At 35.2% G+C, this 21,074-nt stretch overlaps 1 protein-coding gene across 2 annotated transcripts in view; it reads right to left on the reverse strand.

Annotated features, from left to right (window-relative positions):
- The window catches only part of Rnf17 (ring finger protein 17), a 108,373-nt gene extending 88,821 nt beyond the window's left edge, over window positions 1–19,552 (reverse strand). For both annotated transcript variants that reach the window (XM_076872418.2, XM_076872417.2), the window contains exons 1-6: window positions 19,423–19,552; window positions 16,524–16,618; window positions 11,815–11,906; window positions 7,553–7,664; window positions 6,513–6,593; window positions 4,773–4,873 (exon numbers count right to left, since the gene is read on the reverse strand). In XM_076872418.2, the coding sequence (XP_076728533.1) occupies window positions 4,773–4,873; window positions 6,513–6,593; window positions 7,553–7,664; window positions 11,815–11,906; window positions 16,524–16,618; window positions 19,423–19,552 (611 nt within the window). The remainder of the gene's footprint in view (window positions 1–4,772; window positions 4,874–6,512; window positions 6,594–7,552; window positions 7,665–11,814; window positions 11,907–16,523; window positions 16,619–19,422) is intronic.
- Window positions 19,553–21,074: the final 1,522 nt, after the last annotated feature.

Genomic DNA, 21,074 nt, shown 5'->3' on the forward strand with positions numbered 1-21,074 from the left:
ATCCCTGGTACCAAAAAAACCAAAACCAAAACAAAAACCACCTGTAAACCAGGCTCAGTAGAGCATTCCTGTAATCCCAGCAATTTGGGAGGGTGAAGCAGGAGGATCAAAGTTTGAGGCTAGCCTAAATAATTCAGTGAGACACTGTCTCAAAACAAAAACAAAAACAAAAACACCCCAAACTGGACACACTGGCACATCACATTCCCAGTGACTTGGGAAGCTAAGGCAAGAGGATCACAAGTTCAAGGCCAGCCTTGGCACTTTAACAAGATCCTGTTTCAAAATAAAAAATAAAAAGGGATGGGAATATATTTCAGTGGTTAGAGTGCTCTGGAGCTCAACCCCCAGTACTGAAAACAACCACCAACCAATCAACTACCTGTTCAACTGTGTTTACCACAGCACTATTCACAATAGCCAGAATATAGAATCAACCTAAATGTTCATCAATGGAAGAAAGGCTAAAGAAAATGTGATATGTATCTGAATAGAAGCTGAGCACAAATAATTTAGCACAAATAATTCCAGAGACTGGAATATCGATATAGATACACACACACACAATAGAATACTATTCAACTATACAAAGCAAAATATTTTGTTATTTCTGGCGATATGGATGGACCTGGAGGACCTTATGTTAAGTGAAAAAAATCAATTACATAAAGACAAATATCAAATGATCTTACTCATGAATTATTCATAATGAGAATATTAAAAAAACAAAAACAAAAACATCCCACAGAAGTTGAGAGCAGAATAGTGGTTCCTAGTGACCAGTGAAAATTAAAGGGGAGAGAAAAGAAAGTATCAATCAATAGGTACAATGTTATCATTCATATGTGGCACAGTAGAGTGAATATAGTAAAGGATACAATCAACAAAACAAAGAGACAGCCTACAGAACAGGAGAAAGTATTTATAAACATACATTTGATAAGAGTTAATATACAGAATAAATAAGGAACTTTAATACCTCAATAGCAAAACAAAAACCTACCTAAAAAACTGGTCTAAAGATCTGAATAGAAGCTAGAAAATAGCTAGAAGAGAGTAATTTTAATATAGATGCTAAAAGAAGTGATAAAGTGATGATATGCTAACTATCATAAATTGACCACTACTCATGAGTGTACAAATATTATGTCTCAAACATGAAATAAAACAAAAAGATCAAAATTACTTACTAAACAACCAAGAAGAAAAAGAGAAAAAGTTATATGTATATATACTACACAAAATTGCTTAAAGAAATTAAGAATATAACTAAATGGGCAGTGTGATGGGACATGCCTATAATCCCAGGATTTATCTCATTATTAGCGGCATTTCATTTTCAGATTCATACTACCAAGCTGTGAAGTTCCTGGAAGATATTTGTATATTCTCCACTTCCTAGCACCATGCCTGGCAGATAGAAGGAACCTGATAAATGTGTGCTAAAAGTAAGTTAAAAGTAAATCAGAGCCATGTGCAGTGGTGCACACTTGTAATCCCAGTGACTCTGGAGGCAGAGACAGAAGGATTGAAAGTTTGAGGCCAGCACTGGCAATTTAGTGAGATTCTGTCTCAAAAAAAAAAAACACCCAAAAAACAAAAGACAAATTAATTAATTAATTAATTAAAATAAATAAAAGGTCTGGGGATGTAGCTCAGTGGTAGAGCACCCTTGAATTCAATCCCTAGTACCCACCCCCCACCACACACAAGTCAATACTATCCAAAGTGATCTACCAATAAATATATTCCCTATAAAATCCAAATGACTTTCTTGCAGTAATAGAAAATCCCATCCTAAAGGTTGTCTTAATGAGTTCCTGAATAATCAAAACAATTTCAAAAAGAACAAATATGAAAGATGTACATTCAGATTTAAGAACTTACTACTAAGATACAGTAATGGAAATAGTATGGTATTGACACAAAGACACAGATCAATAGCATAAAACAGAAACTAAACTAAATCTTAAACAAACTAAATCTTAACATATGGTTCGACCTAATTTTTTATAAAGGTGCCAAGACCATTCAATGTCGAAAAGACAGTCTGTTCAAGAAATGGTGCTGGGAAAACTGAATGTGCAATTCAAAAGAATGAAGCTGGACCCTTACCTTATACTATAAACAAAAATTACAAAACAGATCAAAGATCAAAATATAAGAATTACAACTACAAAATTCTTGAAGAAAACATAGCACCATGATGTTGGATCTGGCAATGGTTTTTCTTGAATATGACACCAAAAGCACAAGCAAAAAAGAATAATAAACCAGACTTTTATTGCTGGGTGCGGTGGTGCATGCCTGTAATCCCAGAGTTTAGGGAAGCTGAGACAGGAGGATCATGAGTTCAAAACTAGCCTCAACAAAAGTGAGGCACTAAGCAACACAGTGAGACCCTGTCTCTAATTAAAATACAAAATAGGGCTGGAGATGAGGCTCAGTGGTTGAGTGCCCCTGAGTTCAATCCCTGGTACCAAAAAAAAAAAAAAAAAAAAAAAAAAAAAAAAAATCAATTAAAAGACTCTAACAAAGGCAAGGGACATACCTCATGATATAGCACCTGCCTACTAGCATGCATAGGCCCTGGACTCAATCACCAGTAATATACATACATAGACACTGTCAAGATAGTGAAAAGATAATCTACAGAGTAAGATAAAATATCTGCAAGTCATATACCTGATAAAAGATTTAATATATAGTATATATGAAGAACCCCTATAACCCAACCACCAAAATATAAGAAATCCACTTCAAAAATGGACACAAGACTTGAATATTTGTTCAAAGAATATAAACAAATGAAAAGGTGCCAAGACCTTGAGAGAAAAGGAAGTATCAATCAATAGGTACAATGTTGATAAGCACATGTAAAGATGTTAAACATCATTATTCATTAGAAAAATGCAGCTCAAAACAGTATTACTTCAGACTCATAAAAATTGCTACTAATTTTAAAAAGAAACAACAGGACTGGGGATGTAGCTCAGTGGTAGAGTGCTTGCCTAGCATGCATATATGGCCCTGTGCTTGATCCCCAGTAACACAGAACAAAAAATAACAAGTATTAATGAGGACATAGAGAAACTAGAACTCTTGTATTATTGCTAGTGGGAAAATAAAATAATACATGCAGCCACTATGGGAAGTGGTTTGATAGTTTCTCAGAAAAATTATACATAGTTGGGCAGGGTGGAACATGTGTGTAATCCAAACTACTTGGGAGAATGAAGCAGAAGGATCACAAGCTGGAGAAAAGCCTGAGTAACTCAGGGAGACCATCTCAAAATACAGAGATCTGGGGATGTTGCTCAATGATAAAGTACTTGCCTATCATGTGCTAGGTCTTCGGTTCAATTCCCAGTACCAGAAAAAGAGAAAAAGTTATATGTAAAATTACCATATGCCCTGAAATTGCATATTTAAAAATGGTTAAAAAGAAAACATGTGATTACTTCTCAAAGAAGGAAAAAATGGTTAAAAAGACAAATTGTAATGTATTTTTCCTGTAAAAAGGCAACAAACAAAACTCGAGCACATAACTTAGCATATGAATGTTATAATTAAAGAGCAAATATGAGATAGTACCAACATGGAAAATAAAGTATACCGGAGTAGGAGCTCCTAGCACGTGTGAAATCCAGGATTGATTCCAACACAAGGAAAACAAAATTAAAAAATGTATGCATAGCAGATTGAGCCTCTATACCAAGCATCTGAAGATTATTTTCCAAGTATATTACTTTGGGCACATCATAAGTTTCAGAAGTCTATTAACTGAAATGCATAATGGAGGGAATACCTACTTTACCTCCACTAAAAATAATATATATCAAAGAGCTTTGAAAAGAGTGATGGCCAAGATATTGTTAACTAATGCCATTAGAAAGACTTTTGCTGTGATGCAAATAATAAATAAGCATGCAAATAAATGATAGAACTATGTGAACTATTTTCCCAAGTATGCTGAACTCAATAATGTGAGGGGTTTGGTGCGGTTTTTTTTTTTTTTTTTTTTTTGTACTGGGGATTGAGCCCAGAAGCATTCTACCATGAGGCTACTCTAGCATTCTAGCACTAAGCTACATCTCCAACCCTTTTAATTTTGACACAGGGTCTCGCTGAATTGCTGAAGCTGGCCTGGAATTTTCTATCCTTTAGCCTCAGTTTCCTGAGTTGCTGGGATTATAGGCATAAGCTTTTATTTTTCTGTGCAAATTGCTTTAAGTAAAAAGCTTGTTAATTTTAAATTAGCTTTGGGACCAGAAGTAAATAGCTAAAATTAAAAAATAAAAAGTACAAGCTAGGCACAGTGGCAGAGGCAGGATGATCATAAGTTACAGGTCAGTCTCAGCAATTTAGTAAAACTGTGTCTCAGAGTTTTAAAAAAATGGGGCTGGAGATATAGCTCAGTGGCACAGAACTCCTGGTTAAATCCCTGACACTGTCAAAAAAGAAAAAAGTACCAATTTCATTTTTAAGTTCTCAAAATCAGTCCATAGGGGCTGGGGTTGTGGCTCAGTGGTAGAGTGCTTGCCAGGAATGTGTGAGGCACTGGGTTCTATCCTCAGCACCACTGAAAAATAAATAAAATGAAGCTATTGTGTCCATCTTCAACTAAAACTATATATATTTTTAAAAATCAGCCTACAGAGACCACACATTCCAAACTTGTTTGAAAGTTATTCATTACTTCATCTAAACAAAAGAAAAAAATAACGTTAGTATTAAAAAACTTCGGTTTCATTGTGTTTGTATTTTATTACCTGGAATCAAGAGAAGCAACAAGTTTATCAAATTGTTTCTCCACAACTTCTATAAGATTATGTGTCTCCTCTTTTGTTTGATTCTCTATGCGTTCAAGCATCTGGGAAAAACAATTCAAAGATCTAATTTGGTATATTTACTTTGCCCAAGTAGAACTATCAATATAATTTTGAAAGTAACAGGTACTTTCTAAACTTTTCAAAATAGTGCAAGAGGTGATTAGATGATAACAAACAGTAAAATTGAAACAAAGTTCAATTTTAAGTCCTGGTACTTGTGAGCAAGACCACCCCTTATTGGCATTTTGTACTAATAATCTGGCAAAAAGACCTAAAAAAATTTTATTGGTAAGTTTTCTAATTTTTTTCCTTAATTCTTATTATAATTATAGGACACAAGTCATTTTAGGTAGTTGCATTTCTCTATGGCATGATTCCCTAAATAAAAACAAAAACAACAAAACCAAAAAACTCAGAAATCACACTTGAAGTTAGCTTTTCCATAAATTTATTTTTATTATTTTTGTTTTTTGGTATTGGGGATTAAACTCGGAAATGCTTTACACTGAGCTGCATCCCCATTCCTTTTTTTTTTTTTTTTTTTTAAACTCTGAGACATGGTCTCATTAGTTGAGAGGTTGGCTTGGCCTCAAACTTGAAATCTTCCTGTCTCCACCTCCCAAGTCACCGAGATTACATATGTGTCCCTATGTCTGGTGCTTCTTTGCATTTTTGAATTGCTTTTAAAACTGTTGATAGGATCCATGACCCTCTCTTTTTCTTGTAATTTCAACACCCCGGAATGAGAATGTCTATCCTTATGCCTGTCCACCAAAGTGCTTTCAGTGCTTTCTTGTGTAGATTACATGTGGAAAGGAATTTTACCGCAGTATGAATCATATCGAGTCTCACCTATAACTTAGAAGATATTTAGATGAGATTTTGTATTTAACAGTTGATGTTGAAATGGGTATCAAGATTCTGGGGATGTTGAGATGGTGCAAATATATTTTGCATTGTATAAGACAGGAATATTCGGTAGAGGGAGCAGAAAGCCACCTGTTGCCTGTTTGAGGTTGAAGTGTCCCCCCTCCTAAGTTCAGATGGTGAACTTCTAGTCCCAGTTTATTATAGATTTGCTTTTCTTATTAATCTGATACTGATTTTATAACTGTTTCTCAGTTATCATTCTCTTTTTCCTTCTTTTCTCAATGTTTTTACAATTCTTGTATCTCACTACTTTTATCATAGTTCTCATTACTTTTGAGAAATTTGGCTTTTTGCCAATTAAAAATGTCCTATCTTCTATGCAAAAAAGCATCCACAGCATAATCTAACTCCCTACTTGTAATTTTGTTGTTACTGGGTGCTTAAGAACTTCTTTATTGACATCAAATGAGTAAGTCTCTCCTTGGCCAGAAGAGCAGGGAGAAAAGAAAATAAACTTCTCTCATTTGGGGGATATTGCCAAACAATGTGCAAATGTTGAAAAGATGATCGGGGATGCTTATGAGACAAATATAGCTTACAGCAAGTTCCTAGCATAACAAGACTGCTACAAGTCCAATCCTGGCAGGCCATGGGAGAAATTTTCCCTTCTTTTGTGATTCTCTATTATTAGATTATCAGTTTAATAACTCATTGCTAAACTCAAAGCTCTGTGATAACACATTTAAATGTACACATTTAAAGAGAACATGCTTCACTTCTTGATAGAATTTAATCATACAAAATGCTTACTTTTACAGCAATATTTAATTGTTCAAAATTATAGCCTGCTATCTTCAATGCTTCATCAATTTCTTCTGTAGTTTTAGTCTCCTAAGGAGGGTGGGGAACCACATACATATATAAAATTAGATGCTTAGATACATTATATTATAATTGCAAAAACTTCAAAATATCATTTTGATTACAAAACAAAAGTAACACTTTTACTCTTGCTTATCCAGAGATAAACACCATTTCAGACTTTTGGCAATAAGCATTCTAGATTTTTTCCCATAGATATATTTTTACAAACCAGGATGATGCTGTTACCATTTTTCAACTATCATGCACAATTTATCATGGCACACAAAAATTATAAACAGTTTTTTAGGAAAATAAGATTATTTATTAAGATTTCAACTTGAGGTCTGGGGCTGTAGCTCAGTGGCAGAGCTTGCCTCGCACAGATGAAGCACTGGGTTCGATCCTCAGCACCACATAAAAATAAATAAATAAAGATACTGTGTCCATCTACAACTAGAAAAAAATACTAAAACAAACAAACGAACAAACAAACAAAAAAACCCCAAAACCAAAAAAATGAGATTTCAACTTGAAGCAAAGAACGAAGATTTAAGTACTTGTTCCCCTCTCCTAAACCATTAATGATCTCTAGTACTACAAAAAAAAAAAAAAAAGTTCAATCTTCAACAATAACATCATTATCTTCAATCACAAATTCAGTTAGGCATTTTGGTTGCCATTAAAGTAACTGGAAAAACCACATACAGAATTTAGAAACTTGTACTTTGTATATATTTCATAGAATCTGGTTTCAGTAATTAGGTTCAAAGGGAAGAAGCTAAGTACAAATAGGAAGAAAAGAGAATTGTTCAAGAATAGTTTAGACTTATTCATGCCCAGAGTAAAGAGGAAATTCAAGTAAGGAAAGTATCTTTGTTTCTAAAAGAATCTGAAATTATGGGAACTTTGTGAAAAGAAAGTTAGGCTACCAGAGAAAAATCCAAATGTTTGGTTTTATTTTACTTCATGACTAGTATTTCTCATACCGACATCACAGCTGATGAGCTTGAAACAGTCCTGTGAATGGAGGTTGAATGTTCTAAACCAACAGTTAGCTGATCAGCTGGCTTTTTAAAGTCTGGAGAACAATTCTTTATCCTAGAAAATATGAAGTACATTATTTTAAATGTTAACACGAATATAAGGGTTTTAAACTTCTTTTTTGATTTTTATCTCGTTGAAAATAATTTATATGATTCATAAGAACATGTGCAGTGGGTTCTCAATTACCTCTAAAAGACAAGAGAAAGGGCTGGGGATGTGGCTCAAGAGGTAGTGCGCTGGCCTGGCATGCGCGGGGCACTGGGTTCGAGCCTCAACACCACATAAAAATAAAGATGTTGTGTCCACCAAAAACTATAAAATAAATATTAAAAAATTCTCTCTCTCTCAAAAAAAAAGATAAGAGAAAAAAACATGAGTAAATATGCTCTCATAGAAACTTAGTCAAGAATCCAATTGCTTGCTGGGTACAGTGCTGCATGCTTGTAATCCCAGCAGTTTGGGAGGCTGAGGCAGGAGGATCATAAGTTGGAGGCCAGCCTCAGAAACTTACTAATACCCTGTCTTAAAATAAAAAATAAAAACGGCTGGGAATGTAGCTCAGTGGTGAAATGCCTCTGAATTAAATCCCTGGTATAAAAAATAAAAATAAAAATTATAATTTCTTCCTGGGTGAAGTTGTGCACACCTGTAATAACATCTATTTGGGAATCTCAGGTAGGATGATCCCAAATTTGAGGTGAGCTTGGGCAACTTCGTGAGACTCCATCACAAAATAAAAAATAAAAAAAGGATATGGGTGTCATTCAGTGGTAGAGTATTCCTGGGTTCAGTCCTTGGTACTGAAAAATAAACAGAAAGTAGATTAAAAAGGAACTGGGGATGTAGCTTAGTAGTAGAATACCCCTGGGTTTAATTCCCAGTATGGCACCCCCCAAAATAAATAAACAAAATAAAAAATAAATAAATAAATAAAATTCAATTTCTTAACACATCCCTGAAAAGAATATCTCAAAGTATATATTGAATTTTCTTTCTTTTTTCTTTTTTTTTTTGGTGATGCTGGGGTTTGAACCCAGGGCCTTATACATGCTAGGTAAGCAATGTACCAACTGAGCTATATCCCCTGTGTTTTCATTTCTTAAGTAACCTCTCCTTACCTGGTGTTTTTTGGTAGAGATGTTGATAATGAAATGTTGTAAATTCATGAATTAAAATAAGTACTTGTACCCCCAAATTAGAAGCACATATATGCAAAAATGCTATTTAAAATTACATTGATAAGCTTAGAAAATTTACAGAAAGGTAATAAATTTAATTAAGTAATTGAAACAAAAATATTAGTTGCTTTCTCTTGTCTATGAATTTTTTTTTTACTAATTTTTATCTTTATAGCTTTTTTCTATATTGGCTAGCACATAGTAAGCATTTACATGTTTGCCAAGTTAACCATAAGCTTAAAGTTTATGGAAGAAACTATGGTATTCAAATGTTACTTTTACAGAAAGAAATATAAAACCAAATAATTTATAAACATTCTATTATTGTGAAATGTAAATATTCACGTTTTAAAAATATATGAGTACATAGTCCTAAAGAGTAAGTTTCTCAATTCTTGCTTCAAAATATATAGATAAAACAGATAAAATATAGATAAAAATGAGTCAACAAATATAATTGGGGTAAAAATGGGAGTTCATAACCCACTTGAATCTAATGTATGAAATATGATATGTCAAGAGCTTTGTAATGTTTTGAACCAATAAAAAAAAGAAAAAAAATTTACAATTACTTTATATTGTACTTAAATTAGAAACTTAAAGAGTTTCTGACATAAATATATATGGGAAATTCAACTTAAAATGGAAATTTGGAAAAATTTGGGAACTTTCTGGATTAATCTACCTCTGTAAGTAACTTTTCATTTTGCAAACCTACTAGATATTACACATATCTAGACAAGAGTACAATCTGATTTGACTTGCATGGTGTTTTAAGTCACAAAATTTTACAGAGAAGTACAGATCTTTAGTTTGTCTTTGGGGAAAGTATATGGCAACATTTGGTTGGTCTTGCAGGGTCTGCCTTCTTTGTCAGAGGTGAGCCCTCTTATGTACCACAATCATTAGTACCCACCGTTTAAACTCAGCCTATCTCACTTTTTAAGTCACCTGCTTGACTATGTAAGTGTGTGTTGCTAGAATTTGAACCCAGGGATACTATAACATTGTGCACTCCCAGTTCTTTTTATATTGAGACAGAGACTTGCTAAATTATTCAGGCTGGCCTCCAACTGGCAATCCTCCTGCTTCAGTCTCCCAAGTCTCTGGGATTATGATGTGCCAGTATGCTTGGCTCTGTTCAACTCTCATAGGTATTCAAATCTGGAAGCCCTAACTCTGATAAAATGACTACTTCATGGAGGTAAGACTTATGGCCACTAAGTCACAATAAGCCAGAAGGATTCCTAAATATTTACTTTAATCACTCTACACAGAGCTCAAGGAGGAAGTGACTGGTGAGCTACATTTATAGGAGCTGGGAAAAGTACTGGCATTCAATATATTTCAGTTGCAATCAGCTACCAGATTTTAGATAATTTTTTTTTTGGTACCTGGGATTGAACTTTGGGGCACCTGACCACTGAGTCACATCCCCAGCCCTATCTTGTATTTTATTTAGACATAGGGTCTCACGGAGTTGCTTAGTGCCTCACTTTCACTGAGGCTGGCTTTGAACTTTTGATTCAGCCTTCCAAACTGCTGGGATTACAGTTGTGCACCACAGAGCCCAGCAGCTAAATGATTTTCTATCCCCAAAATAACTATACCCACTCTTTTGGTGCCTTTGGAAGCACTCTTAAATCTGAAAAGACACGCTGCGGTGTAATGTGAAAATTTAAGAATACTACTTTAAAGAATCTTTAAAATCTTTAAACCTTTAAAGAGATTTTAACTGGATAGCACAAGAAAGAGCCTGAAGAGGTAAGAAGTAGACAAAAAAGAACAAGAGAATTACATAGGGTAGTAGCAACAGAAGACATGTTATGGATATAGGAGATATTGTGAAAGTTAGAATCTGCAGGAGGTAAAATGAATTGCAATATGAGAAACTGGGATGATTGACTAGGTACCATTTACAAGATTAGAAAGTTCCAAATGAGACTGTTCCCTGACAGTACCCTGTATTTCTCTTTATGTCTAGCACAGTCTACTATCATATTAAATATGTTTAAGAAGTCATGGGCTAGGGATGTGGCTCAAGTGGTAATGCGCTCGCCTGGCATGCGTGGAGCACTGGGTTCGATCCTCAGCACCACATAAAAATAAAATAAAGATGTTGTCTCCACCGACAACTGAAAAATATTTAAAAAATTCTCTCTCTCTCCTCTCTCTCTTTAAAAAAAAAGAAGTCATATAAGAGTATAATTACCATCTAAGTAGAACCCCAGAAAACTGAAAAAAAATTCTTTATATCTTAAAAAGTTTTCCCCATGATCTAGCACATAACCAATCTAGATGAGCTGGGATTGAGATATGACTTCAGAAAATATAGCAAATGTAAAAATATTAGTTTTTTTAAATCTAATAAACATTTACTACATGTTTACTCTGTGTCTTTCACTAAGGACATAGTGAGAAATAAAATGGGATACCCTAAGAGGGGCTTACAGACTAGCAGGTAACATAAATCTAAATAAATGTAATAAAAAGTAATATAATGCCTCTCTCTAGCTCAAGTCTGTTTTTAAAAATCTATGTAATACTAACTCAAAGAGAACATTTATTAATAGACACATGTGCCAAGTCTTATGGAAGAAAGGAAAAATGAATAAAGAAACCCCAAATTATTATTTTTTTGTAAATTACCTCTAAACCATTTCTTCCCAATGTCCTCTATCATACTATATTCATGCTACTTTTAAGAACAGCAGAGACTATATACATTTTTTTTCTCTGTAACTTCCTCTCATCCAACAGCAATAACTTTAGCTAGTCTCAGTGCCTCACTCTGATGTGGTAATCCTTGAATTATCTTCTTATTTTTAAAAAGACAAAATAATGCTGCTTTTTAGGAGCTGGACTCTGCATTCTACTAATAGTGATGACAAATTATAAACTCAAAGATCATTCTATAAACAAAAGATTAGAAACACAGCTCTAAGAATATTTTATCAATAATTCTAAAAATTGTTTCAGAAATACATATAACTTAAAATGCTAAAATAAGTGCACATATAACATACGTTTTAGGATGCAAATTTTCCATAAAAGAATCTTCTTTAATACATCCATCTATTGGGTAGTATCCTTCTTTCATATTAACAGTTGTAACAACCTTAGGACAAAATAAGATAAAACAGAGGGGGAAAAAAGCACAAAGTCATTCAATAAATTCCACTTAACTAGGATCCAACTAGTAAATATGCCATTCATAGAAAAAGCTGCTGATAACATTAGAGATCCTAAAATTCCCTTTAACTCAAGAGGAAAAGAGTACTATGTGATGTTTTTACTCTGAGTTTTTGAAAAAAAAATCTGTAATCTGACAACTATTAATTAAACAGAACAATAACCAAAGCACCTCATTCTACTATGATTCTAAAGGAAACATGTACAACAATACTTTGAAAAATTGCTTTGAAAAATTTACAGTGATATCTTAAAAGATGTTCAAAACTAAAAAATATTTAGGAATAAATGTAACAAGAAAAATAAAAAAATAAGCTAAAAAATTTATTAGCACTAAATAGAGAATCATACCAGGTTCCTAGAGACCAAAAAAAAATCCTAGGATCTATCTAATGTAAAATTAATATAATTCTGAGTTTCATATGGAAAAATATATTGTTACTATTAGAAAATATTTAATATATGGTTCAGTAGAGATTATCCTACCAGATAAGTCTATTATGAAGCTATTATAATTAAAACACTATGATACTGGCACAATTAATGAGCAGAAAAGAGCCTTGAAACAGATTCACATATCTACGGGAACCTGATGCAAAATACAGGTAGTATTTCAATTAAAATGGAAGAAAGATCATTCAATAAATGTTTTGAGCAAGGTAATCATTCTGAAGCATAACGTGATATACCCATTTTCCATGATACAAACATTTTGTAAAGTGGTTAAAAACCTTTTAAAAATATGATACAAATATTGGAAAAATATGTATGTATATATATGACTTTGACGTAAGATCTGCTTAATTAAAGAAAACATAGAAGCCACGAAGGGGGAAAAAAAGCAACTTAAGAAGGAAACAATTCTGAATGACTAAATGTAATAACATCAAAAGTGAGAGACTAGAAGAAATTAATTACAGAGGACAAAGTGTTAATAATACCCCTATCTTTAGAATAATAACCCCTATAATTTAGAATAAGGTATTCTAGAGGGAGGAAAAAATTTAAAAAGAAAACAAGCAAAGGATCTGTTAAAGCTCTTCACAGAAGAGAAATTAAGTCAATGAAAAGTTGCTCAATTTCACCTCCTAGTTAATCACCTTTTGGCTTGGTATTTGAGTAAGAGGTTAATGTTAGCAGATCTGATCGATATAGGACATTTCCTCCATAAAGTTTAAGAAAATATTAAGCACAATGATTTAAAAATTTCAATTAAGCTGGGCACAATGGCATAAATATGTAATCCCAGCGATTTGGGAGGATGAGGTAGGATTATCACCAATTTGAGGCTAGTCTCAGCAATTCAGTAAGATTTTCATGAACTGAGAGACAGCTTGTCTCAAAATTTAAAAAAAAGGACTGGGCATGTCAGTCAGTGATAAGTATCCCTGGATTCAATCCCCATTACTATAAAAAGGGGTGTGTGGGTGTGTGCGCACGCATGTGCAATGGTGGCAATTTAGCAAGACCTTTAGGTGAAGTCCCTGAATTCAATCCTCAGTACAAAAAAAAAAAATTTTTTTTTTTCAGTTAAAACTGTATAAGGATTCTTAATTTGCAACATATATAACAAAAGTTTTCTTTTGCTCCCATGTCTTGTCTTTTAAATTTTACTTATAATGTTTTTGCTGCCTATAAAAAACTGTTGTCAAATTTATCAAATGTTTCTTTATGATTTCTGACTTCAAAGATATCCTTAACAAGTGTTAAGTTTTAGAGATATTAGGTATCCTCCAAAAGGCCATGTGAGACACAATTTCAGAAGGTTCAGAGGTAAAATGATTATAAGCCTTAACCCAATTAGTGAAGTAATTCCCTAAGGGATTAACTAGTAAATGAAGGTGGGTGGCTGCAAGAGATGGGCTTTGGGGTATATATTTTGTATCTGTAAGTGGAGTTTCTCTTTGGTTCCGTTATAATGTCTTGAGCTGCTTTCTTCCACCACTCTCTTCCACAATGATATTCTGCCTCACCTCAAGCTCTGAGAAATGGAGCTGGCTATTATTTATGGACTGAGACTTCTGAAACTGTGAGCCCTCAAATAAACTTTTCTTCCTCTAAAATTGCTCATCAGGTCTTTTAGTCACAGCAGCAAAAAAAAAAAAAAAAAAAAAAAAAAAAACCTGACTAAAACAAGACTTCCCAGTAAAGATCATATAATTATCTTTGTTTACAACTGTGACTCTTACCAATTTCTAACCACATGGGATTTTAATATGTATCAATTAAGAATCTGACTATAGCAGTGCATGGTGGAATACACTGGGAATCCCAGTGACTCAGGAGGCTAAGGCAGGAGAACCTCAAGTTCGAGGCCAGCCTCAGCAACTTAGTGAAGCCCTGTCTAAAAATAAAAATTAAAAGGGCTGGGGATGGGCTGGGCTTGTGGCTCAGTGGCAGAGCACTTGCCTAGTATGTGTGAGGCACTGGGTTCGATTCTCAGCACTACATATAAAAAATAGACAAATAAAGGTCCATCAATAACAAATAAAAATATTTTTTTAAAAGGTGGGGGCTGGGGATGTGGCTCAGTGGTTAAGCGTCCCTGAGTTTAATCCCTGGTACCAAAATAAAAACACAAAAGAATCTGAATGTAGTCACTTGCCTATCACCTAGGCTGGCAGGCAGGAGGGTAAACCAGGCAGGCCACATATCTTCCAAAAAAAGAGCTAGAATAAAACTAGTCAAAATGATATAGATTATTAAAACACTAAAATCAAATCCATTATTCATAAATACATTATAAATATTCCTATAGATGTTATCCAAATTCCAAAGAATAATATAAATACAATAATAATTTAAAATTAGTAAACATAAAATCACTTGGTAAAAAAGACAAAAGTTTATGGTCAAATTTTTTTATTCCTGTGCTGGAGAGTGAACTCAGGGCCTTGTGTGTGCTAGGTATGCACTTTACCACAGTGCTCCACCCCCAACCCTTAATTTTTGTTTTTTGAATGTTAAAAGAGGACAGACATGGTTAGATTGTTCTAGCTGCCTGCTCCTTCCTTTTCCCTTCTTCCTTGACAAGGCTGAAACTGTCAGGATCTACCATCATAACCATAAGAGGGGAGATCTCCTTTGTCTTAACTACATAGCCCTCCATATTTGAGGAACCCCATGTCAAAAAAGGAGGGAGGGGAATCAGAGACAGGAATTTCCCACAATAAAGGTCATAACTTATAAAGAGTTAATTCCAAAACAGAAAGTTTCTAATGTGTATGTTTTTTCTAGAATTAAAACTTTTTTACAAATTAATACCACATGTATTTGTATTATGTTTAACCTGCAAGCCAGTTAATCTACACCTAATTAATAAAAGGTTATTTTAATGGTCTGGAAGCTTGCACAGGACTTTCACATTATTCATATTTGATTCTTACAATTCTAAGAGGGAAGACAAAGCAAGTTTTATTTCATTCTCACAAATAAGAAAGACAGAGCTAGGCTCACAAAACAAAAACTGCATTTTAGGTCCTGTGCCCCCATATTAACTGTCTGCCACATTTTATACAAACAATTTCTCCTGTTACAAAAATACAGATTAAAGCCAGGAACAGTGGTGCATGCCTGTAGTTCCAGTAATTCAGGAGGCTGATGGAGGAGGATTTCAAATTTGAAGTGAGCCTGGCAATTTACCAAGACCCTCAGCAACTTAGCAAAAACCTGTCTCAATATTTTAAAAGTAAAATAAAGTAGAATGGGGATGTAGCTCAGTGGTAAAGCACTGGGTTCAACTCCCAGTACCCCCAATTACAGACTGTCAGATTTCCAGGAACATATATAAATTGAACATTTGGATTTGTAGTAAATGCAAAAGATGTCTAGGTAAGCTTTATTTTTAAACCCTAATTTGTTCTCATTATTATGGGTCAACAGATTCTAGTTCTAGTAGAATTGTTTTATATTTATTACTTTTGAAGGAAGTATCAAAGTTAGACAGTTGTTTTGCTTCTTTGCCTTTTTATAGTATAGCATCTTCACAAATGTAAATCTGATGACACACAAGATTGAGAGGTAGGGAGAGTTTCAAATTTGCTTGCATGGTTATTAATGAGGAAAACAGTGGTAGGGGTAGGGTTTTGAAAGGAATACATTCTACTGAAAAATAAATAGAGATAATTTCCCAGAGGTCTCCAAAGAGTCAAAACATGTAGGCAATGACTTTCACTTTTTTATTTTTCTCTATAGCTTGAACAATTAATAAAATGGATGGGAAAAATTTTCTTTTGTTAGGCCTTCTTGCTTACAAAGACTTTAGTTTATAGCTAGAGCTTGTCTGACATTTTGGGGGGTGGGAGGGCAGTACTGGGGACTGAACTCATGGGTGCTCTGTCACTAAGCTACATCCCCAGCCCTTTCAATTTTTTTATTTTGAAAGACAGGGTCTCACTACATTACCCACACTGGCCTCAAACTTGTGATTCTGCAGCCTCCGCCTCCCAAATTGCTGGGATTATAGGCATACACATTGTTCCCAACTGACATTTTTACCTTTAACATTAGACTTTAATGTATATGAAAAAATCATAAAACTTACCTCACAATCAGGGCATATAATTATGTTGTGTTCTCCAGTTACTGACAAGCACAATTCACAAAATGCATGTCCACATTGAAGTTCACGGTGGTGACCTATTGATAAAATTCTATCATTAACTAATCTTTGTAGTTTTTTAATGTTGAATGGACAATAGTAATATGATGTTAAATTTAAAAATGATTCTATTGTACAGGGAAGATACCAAGTTTACTGAGAAATGAGTGACCTATGCAACAAAATTTAGGAGAAACTAAGCCAGGTCAGAAGGAGGGAGAAAAATCAAAAAGCAAAATCAGGCAGAGCCATATAGTAATGTCTGCATTAATTCAAATAGTTATTTTATACCTCTAACTTTACAAATTTGCCATATATTTAAAAAATTATACTTATTTTTTAGTTACAGGTGGACATAATATCTTTATTTTTATGTGGTGCTGAGGATTGAACTCAGGACCTCATGCATGCTAGGCAAGTGCTCTGAGACACAACCTAGCCCAACAAATTTGCCATATATTTTAATCACACAAAGAGCTGTAAGAAATTTCATTTGATCTCTATGAGTATGATGGCTTTAAGTAAGATGAAAATACTATATCCAACATAGAAATGAAAACGCACATTGGTGATTTGGATAAATCAGGAATAAACCAGACAAATAAATGCTACAATCCAGACTCCAATCTTCTGTTTCCAAGTCCAATGTTCTAATTTTATTTATTTTTGCCATATGGGGATTGTGAACTACCTCTCCAGAGCTTTCTATTTTTCAATTTTGAGATAAGAACTCGATAAAATTGCTGAGGCTGGCCTGGAACTTGCAATCCCATTGCCCCAGCTTCCTGCATCACTGGGATTACAGGTGTGTGTGACCATGCCCAACTCTTAAGTTCAAAGTTCTTCCTATTCAATTATACCACCCTTGACTAGTTTATAATTAGCATCCTGTGAAAGGGTCAAGGATGGCTGAAATGAGACATTGGCAAGGCTGCTCTCTTATAGTAATTTAAGATGTTAAAACATGACAGAAATCGAATCGTCACATATATTTCCCATCTAAAGACCATGTTCACTAACCCAGCATTTATGAAAGGAAATACCATAACCTTGGCTAAAAACCCAGTATCAAGATTTAAATGCACTAAGTAGAATTTGAAGTTTGTCATAAACAATATATTTTAGTTTAACTTCAAAAAACTGCACTTAAAGACATTTTGGTAAGAAAACAAAAAGGGAAAATAAAACTAGATAAATATCAGTCATTTTTTACTAGCAAAAAAAATTCTTTTAATTTTATTTTTTAAGTTTTACAACTTTTTCAGCCCACTGAAATATGTGAAACTTGCTTACAATCATGCTATAAAGCCCTACTTAAACTTGAGAGATATTAACAAAGAAATCAAAATTCTTAACTGTTTTGATAAAATTTCTGATAGTATACAAGTTAAAAAAAGAAAAAACAAAACTGGTGTTACACCACAGCTTACAAAGAACTTTCCAATTTTCAAGTCATTTAAACTTTTCCAAATGATAGTTTTTAAGTACTGTAATACAAGTATATGAAAAAAAAAACCAACTGGTTTTAAAATGTTAATTTTAAGAACTTTATTCCTTAATGATTATTTCATTTTAAAACTGGACATTTTCTATACAACAGCGGCAGTGATCAAAATTCCAAAAAGGAGAAACTTGGCTCTCCACTGAAAATGCAACAAACTCCCTACAAAGGCTTATTATGCCCCAAATGACGTTCATCTTGAAAGAACTGACAAAACAGTTGTAATGACCTTCACTTTGAAGGTATAAACATTAAACAGTTACTGTCAAGTATAAGAATTTTCAGTACCTCCAGTTTAGATTGAACAAATCATTCCTGTCCGACACAGCACTCATGTATTTTAGGCTACATTAAAATACGTATGTGTTCACTCAATTAAACCGTAAATTTAGCACATCAACAGGAGTGCCATATAATTTCCACTCAATGTATAAAATAAAAACAAGCATAAAACCAAGGCCGGTTGACAGAAGTTCAGAGGAAAGAAAGGTTGCCTAGCATGTGCAGCAAGCCCTGGGTTTGATCCCCAACTACACAAAAATACCAAACAACAAAAGAGCTATTTTTTATCCGCCCCCCCGCCCCCAGTACTTTAAACCAAACAGGGATGGAGGGCTGTTTTTGTGTTTTAGGGTGTTTTCAATACAAAATTTTTCACAATGGTCTTCTAGTTACTCCTACAACAAAACACAATCCAAGAAAATCAAGTTTCATTTATTCCTGAACACAAGACAATGCTAAATTTCTACTGTTTGATTTTTATTTTTGATTGACAGAAATAAAGATAAGTTCTGGTGTTCTACCTAACAGCAGAGTGACTATACCCCTTGTACATTTCAAACAGCTAAACAGGATCTGAAACGTTCTTATATCTACTCTTTCATCAACGGCCAACTTGGGGAAGTTTGAGAAACTGGGGCCAAGGAGACTTCGCAGTTGGCTAGGGATACAGCTCGGCGCTAAAGTGTTTGCCTAGCACGCAGGAAGCCCTAGATTTGATCTCCAGCCCTGGGGGGAGGGGAAGTCTTCGCAGTGCCCTATAAAGGGTAGATTAAAGCCATCTCGGCCTCCAGCCCTCTGGGTAGAAGGTAGGTGCAGACAGGTGCGGGAAGGGGAGAAAGTCATGGAAAGGTGGGACACCACCCCAACCTGACCCTGGGCATTGTTGTGTCCCCTAGTTCTCTGGTTTGGTTTTCTCTGACACCTAGATACTGCTGACCAAGGCCCTGCGAGCGGGGATTCAGTAGGCCCCCAGCCCCGCCAACGGTCCTTACTCCTCCATCTAACTCCCACGCTTCAGATGCTGCCTGCCCACAGCCTGGACACAGGACAATTCCTCACCAGAAGCTCTAGACACTCTTCTTTCACACCGAATGCACTGGAAATCGGTGGCGCCCCAGGTCTGACTCTTACTCCCCACCTGCCGGTAGGAAGACAAAGCAAATCGTGTCCTCGAGGCTTCTGCCGCCATCTCTGCCTCGTTTTGAGGTGAGGACTTGCGCAGCGTGCAGGTTCCGTAGGCTCTAGTGGCAATGACCAATCACCGGAGGCCCACAGCCCCAGATAGCCAATCAGTGGGCCAGGAGATCAGAGCACGCCCCTGAGGTTGCGCCTGAGTGGGTGTGGCCTTTGTGGGGCTGAGCTGTTTTCAGTTTTAGCGGGAGCACCTGTGTTCTGGAAAGGGCCCGGGGTGGGGAAGGACTGCTTACTTTTTAAGTCTTTACCCAAAGCATCACTACTTTACTTGCTTAATCAACTCAAGTTCAAATTCTGCATATTATAACTTACAGTATGAGTGACTTCACAAGTAGCAAACAATGCTTTGTACGGAAATGATCTGCCTTCTTTACTCTGTGTCAAGGCCAGAAGTCCTGAACTTGTGTACTAGCCATGTCCAGGGCTTGGCTAATATTAGCTATAGTGGAGAAACCAGTAGCTATTGTTGAGGGAGATTGAATTAATAGTTTCAAACTAAGGAGTGATTATCATTACTAATGACTGCTGAGGTTGTTACAGAAGGCACTATGTGGTTGTTTTTCATCCTTAAATTCCCAAGACACAGGCCAGGAAATTGCCATTCTCCCACAAAGTCTCTACAGGTGGGAGACAGTCCCTGTCCAGGTAAATAAAGCTCTCTTTTGTTTGAATTAGGTCTTAGAGTGTTTTCTGAGGAGGCTCCCCATAACAATGGCAGTACTATGTTGATCCTACCAGTAACATCTTGGGAAAGATCTTGCCTGAAAGGGCCACCTTATTCCTATAAGCCTAAGAAAAATATTATGTTTTACTGTAACAATCTACCCTTGGAATGGTTTTCTGAATTATTGTACAATCTTGCAGTTGAACTTAGTTGGAAGACATTATGTATATGCAGGTGTTTAGGCAGTTACATGATAAGGAGTCCAAAGAGCTAAAAACTAAGTCAATGGTACAAAAAGGCACTACTTCTTAACCCGGCCCCAAGCAGTTGCAGATTATCCCACTGTGGGTCATGGACATCAGCCCTGCACTAGAGGAAAAAGTCCCAGGAAACCACTACTTGGAATATTTAAAAAAAAAAAAAAAAAAAAAATAGTGGGCAAAGAGAACCTGGTTTCTGCCCTGTATTCCAGCCTCTTTTTGCCCATGGGATTGAAAATGGTGCTCTCTTTGCACTTCTGCTGGCTGATGGGATCTTTGTGGGCTGCAGGCCTCCCTGATTTCTTTCTGGGTTCTTGGCTCATGGGCTCAATCAAGTAATGAAATCCACAGATGGTAGCAGAGGCTTGAAATTGAAAGGAATATGATTTGTATGAATAAGAGTAGAAAAGATGCAGCGCCCATGATGTGAGGGGAAACCTGGCAGAGAATTTTTCCACATGGGTGTACTAGTCTGGGGACTAAATGACTTTTGGGTTAAAGCATCAATCAGAATCCATGTTGAGCAGGTATGGAAAAAGTGTTTGGGTTACTGTTTGGGATCTATGTTGTACAGGTATTGTGAGGATATTGGG

The sequence above is a fragment of the Callospermophilus lateralis genome, chromosome 12 (genome assembly GCF_048772815.1).
Source record: "Callospermophilus lateralis isolate mCalLat2 chromosome 12, mCalLat2.hap1, whole genome shotgun sequence".
Taxonomy (NCBI): domain Eukaryota; kingdom Metazoa; phylum Chordata; class Mammalia; order Rodentia; family Sciuridae; genus Callospermophilus; species Callospermophilus lateralis.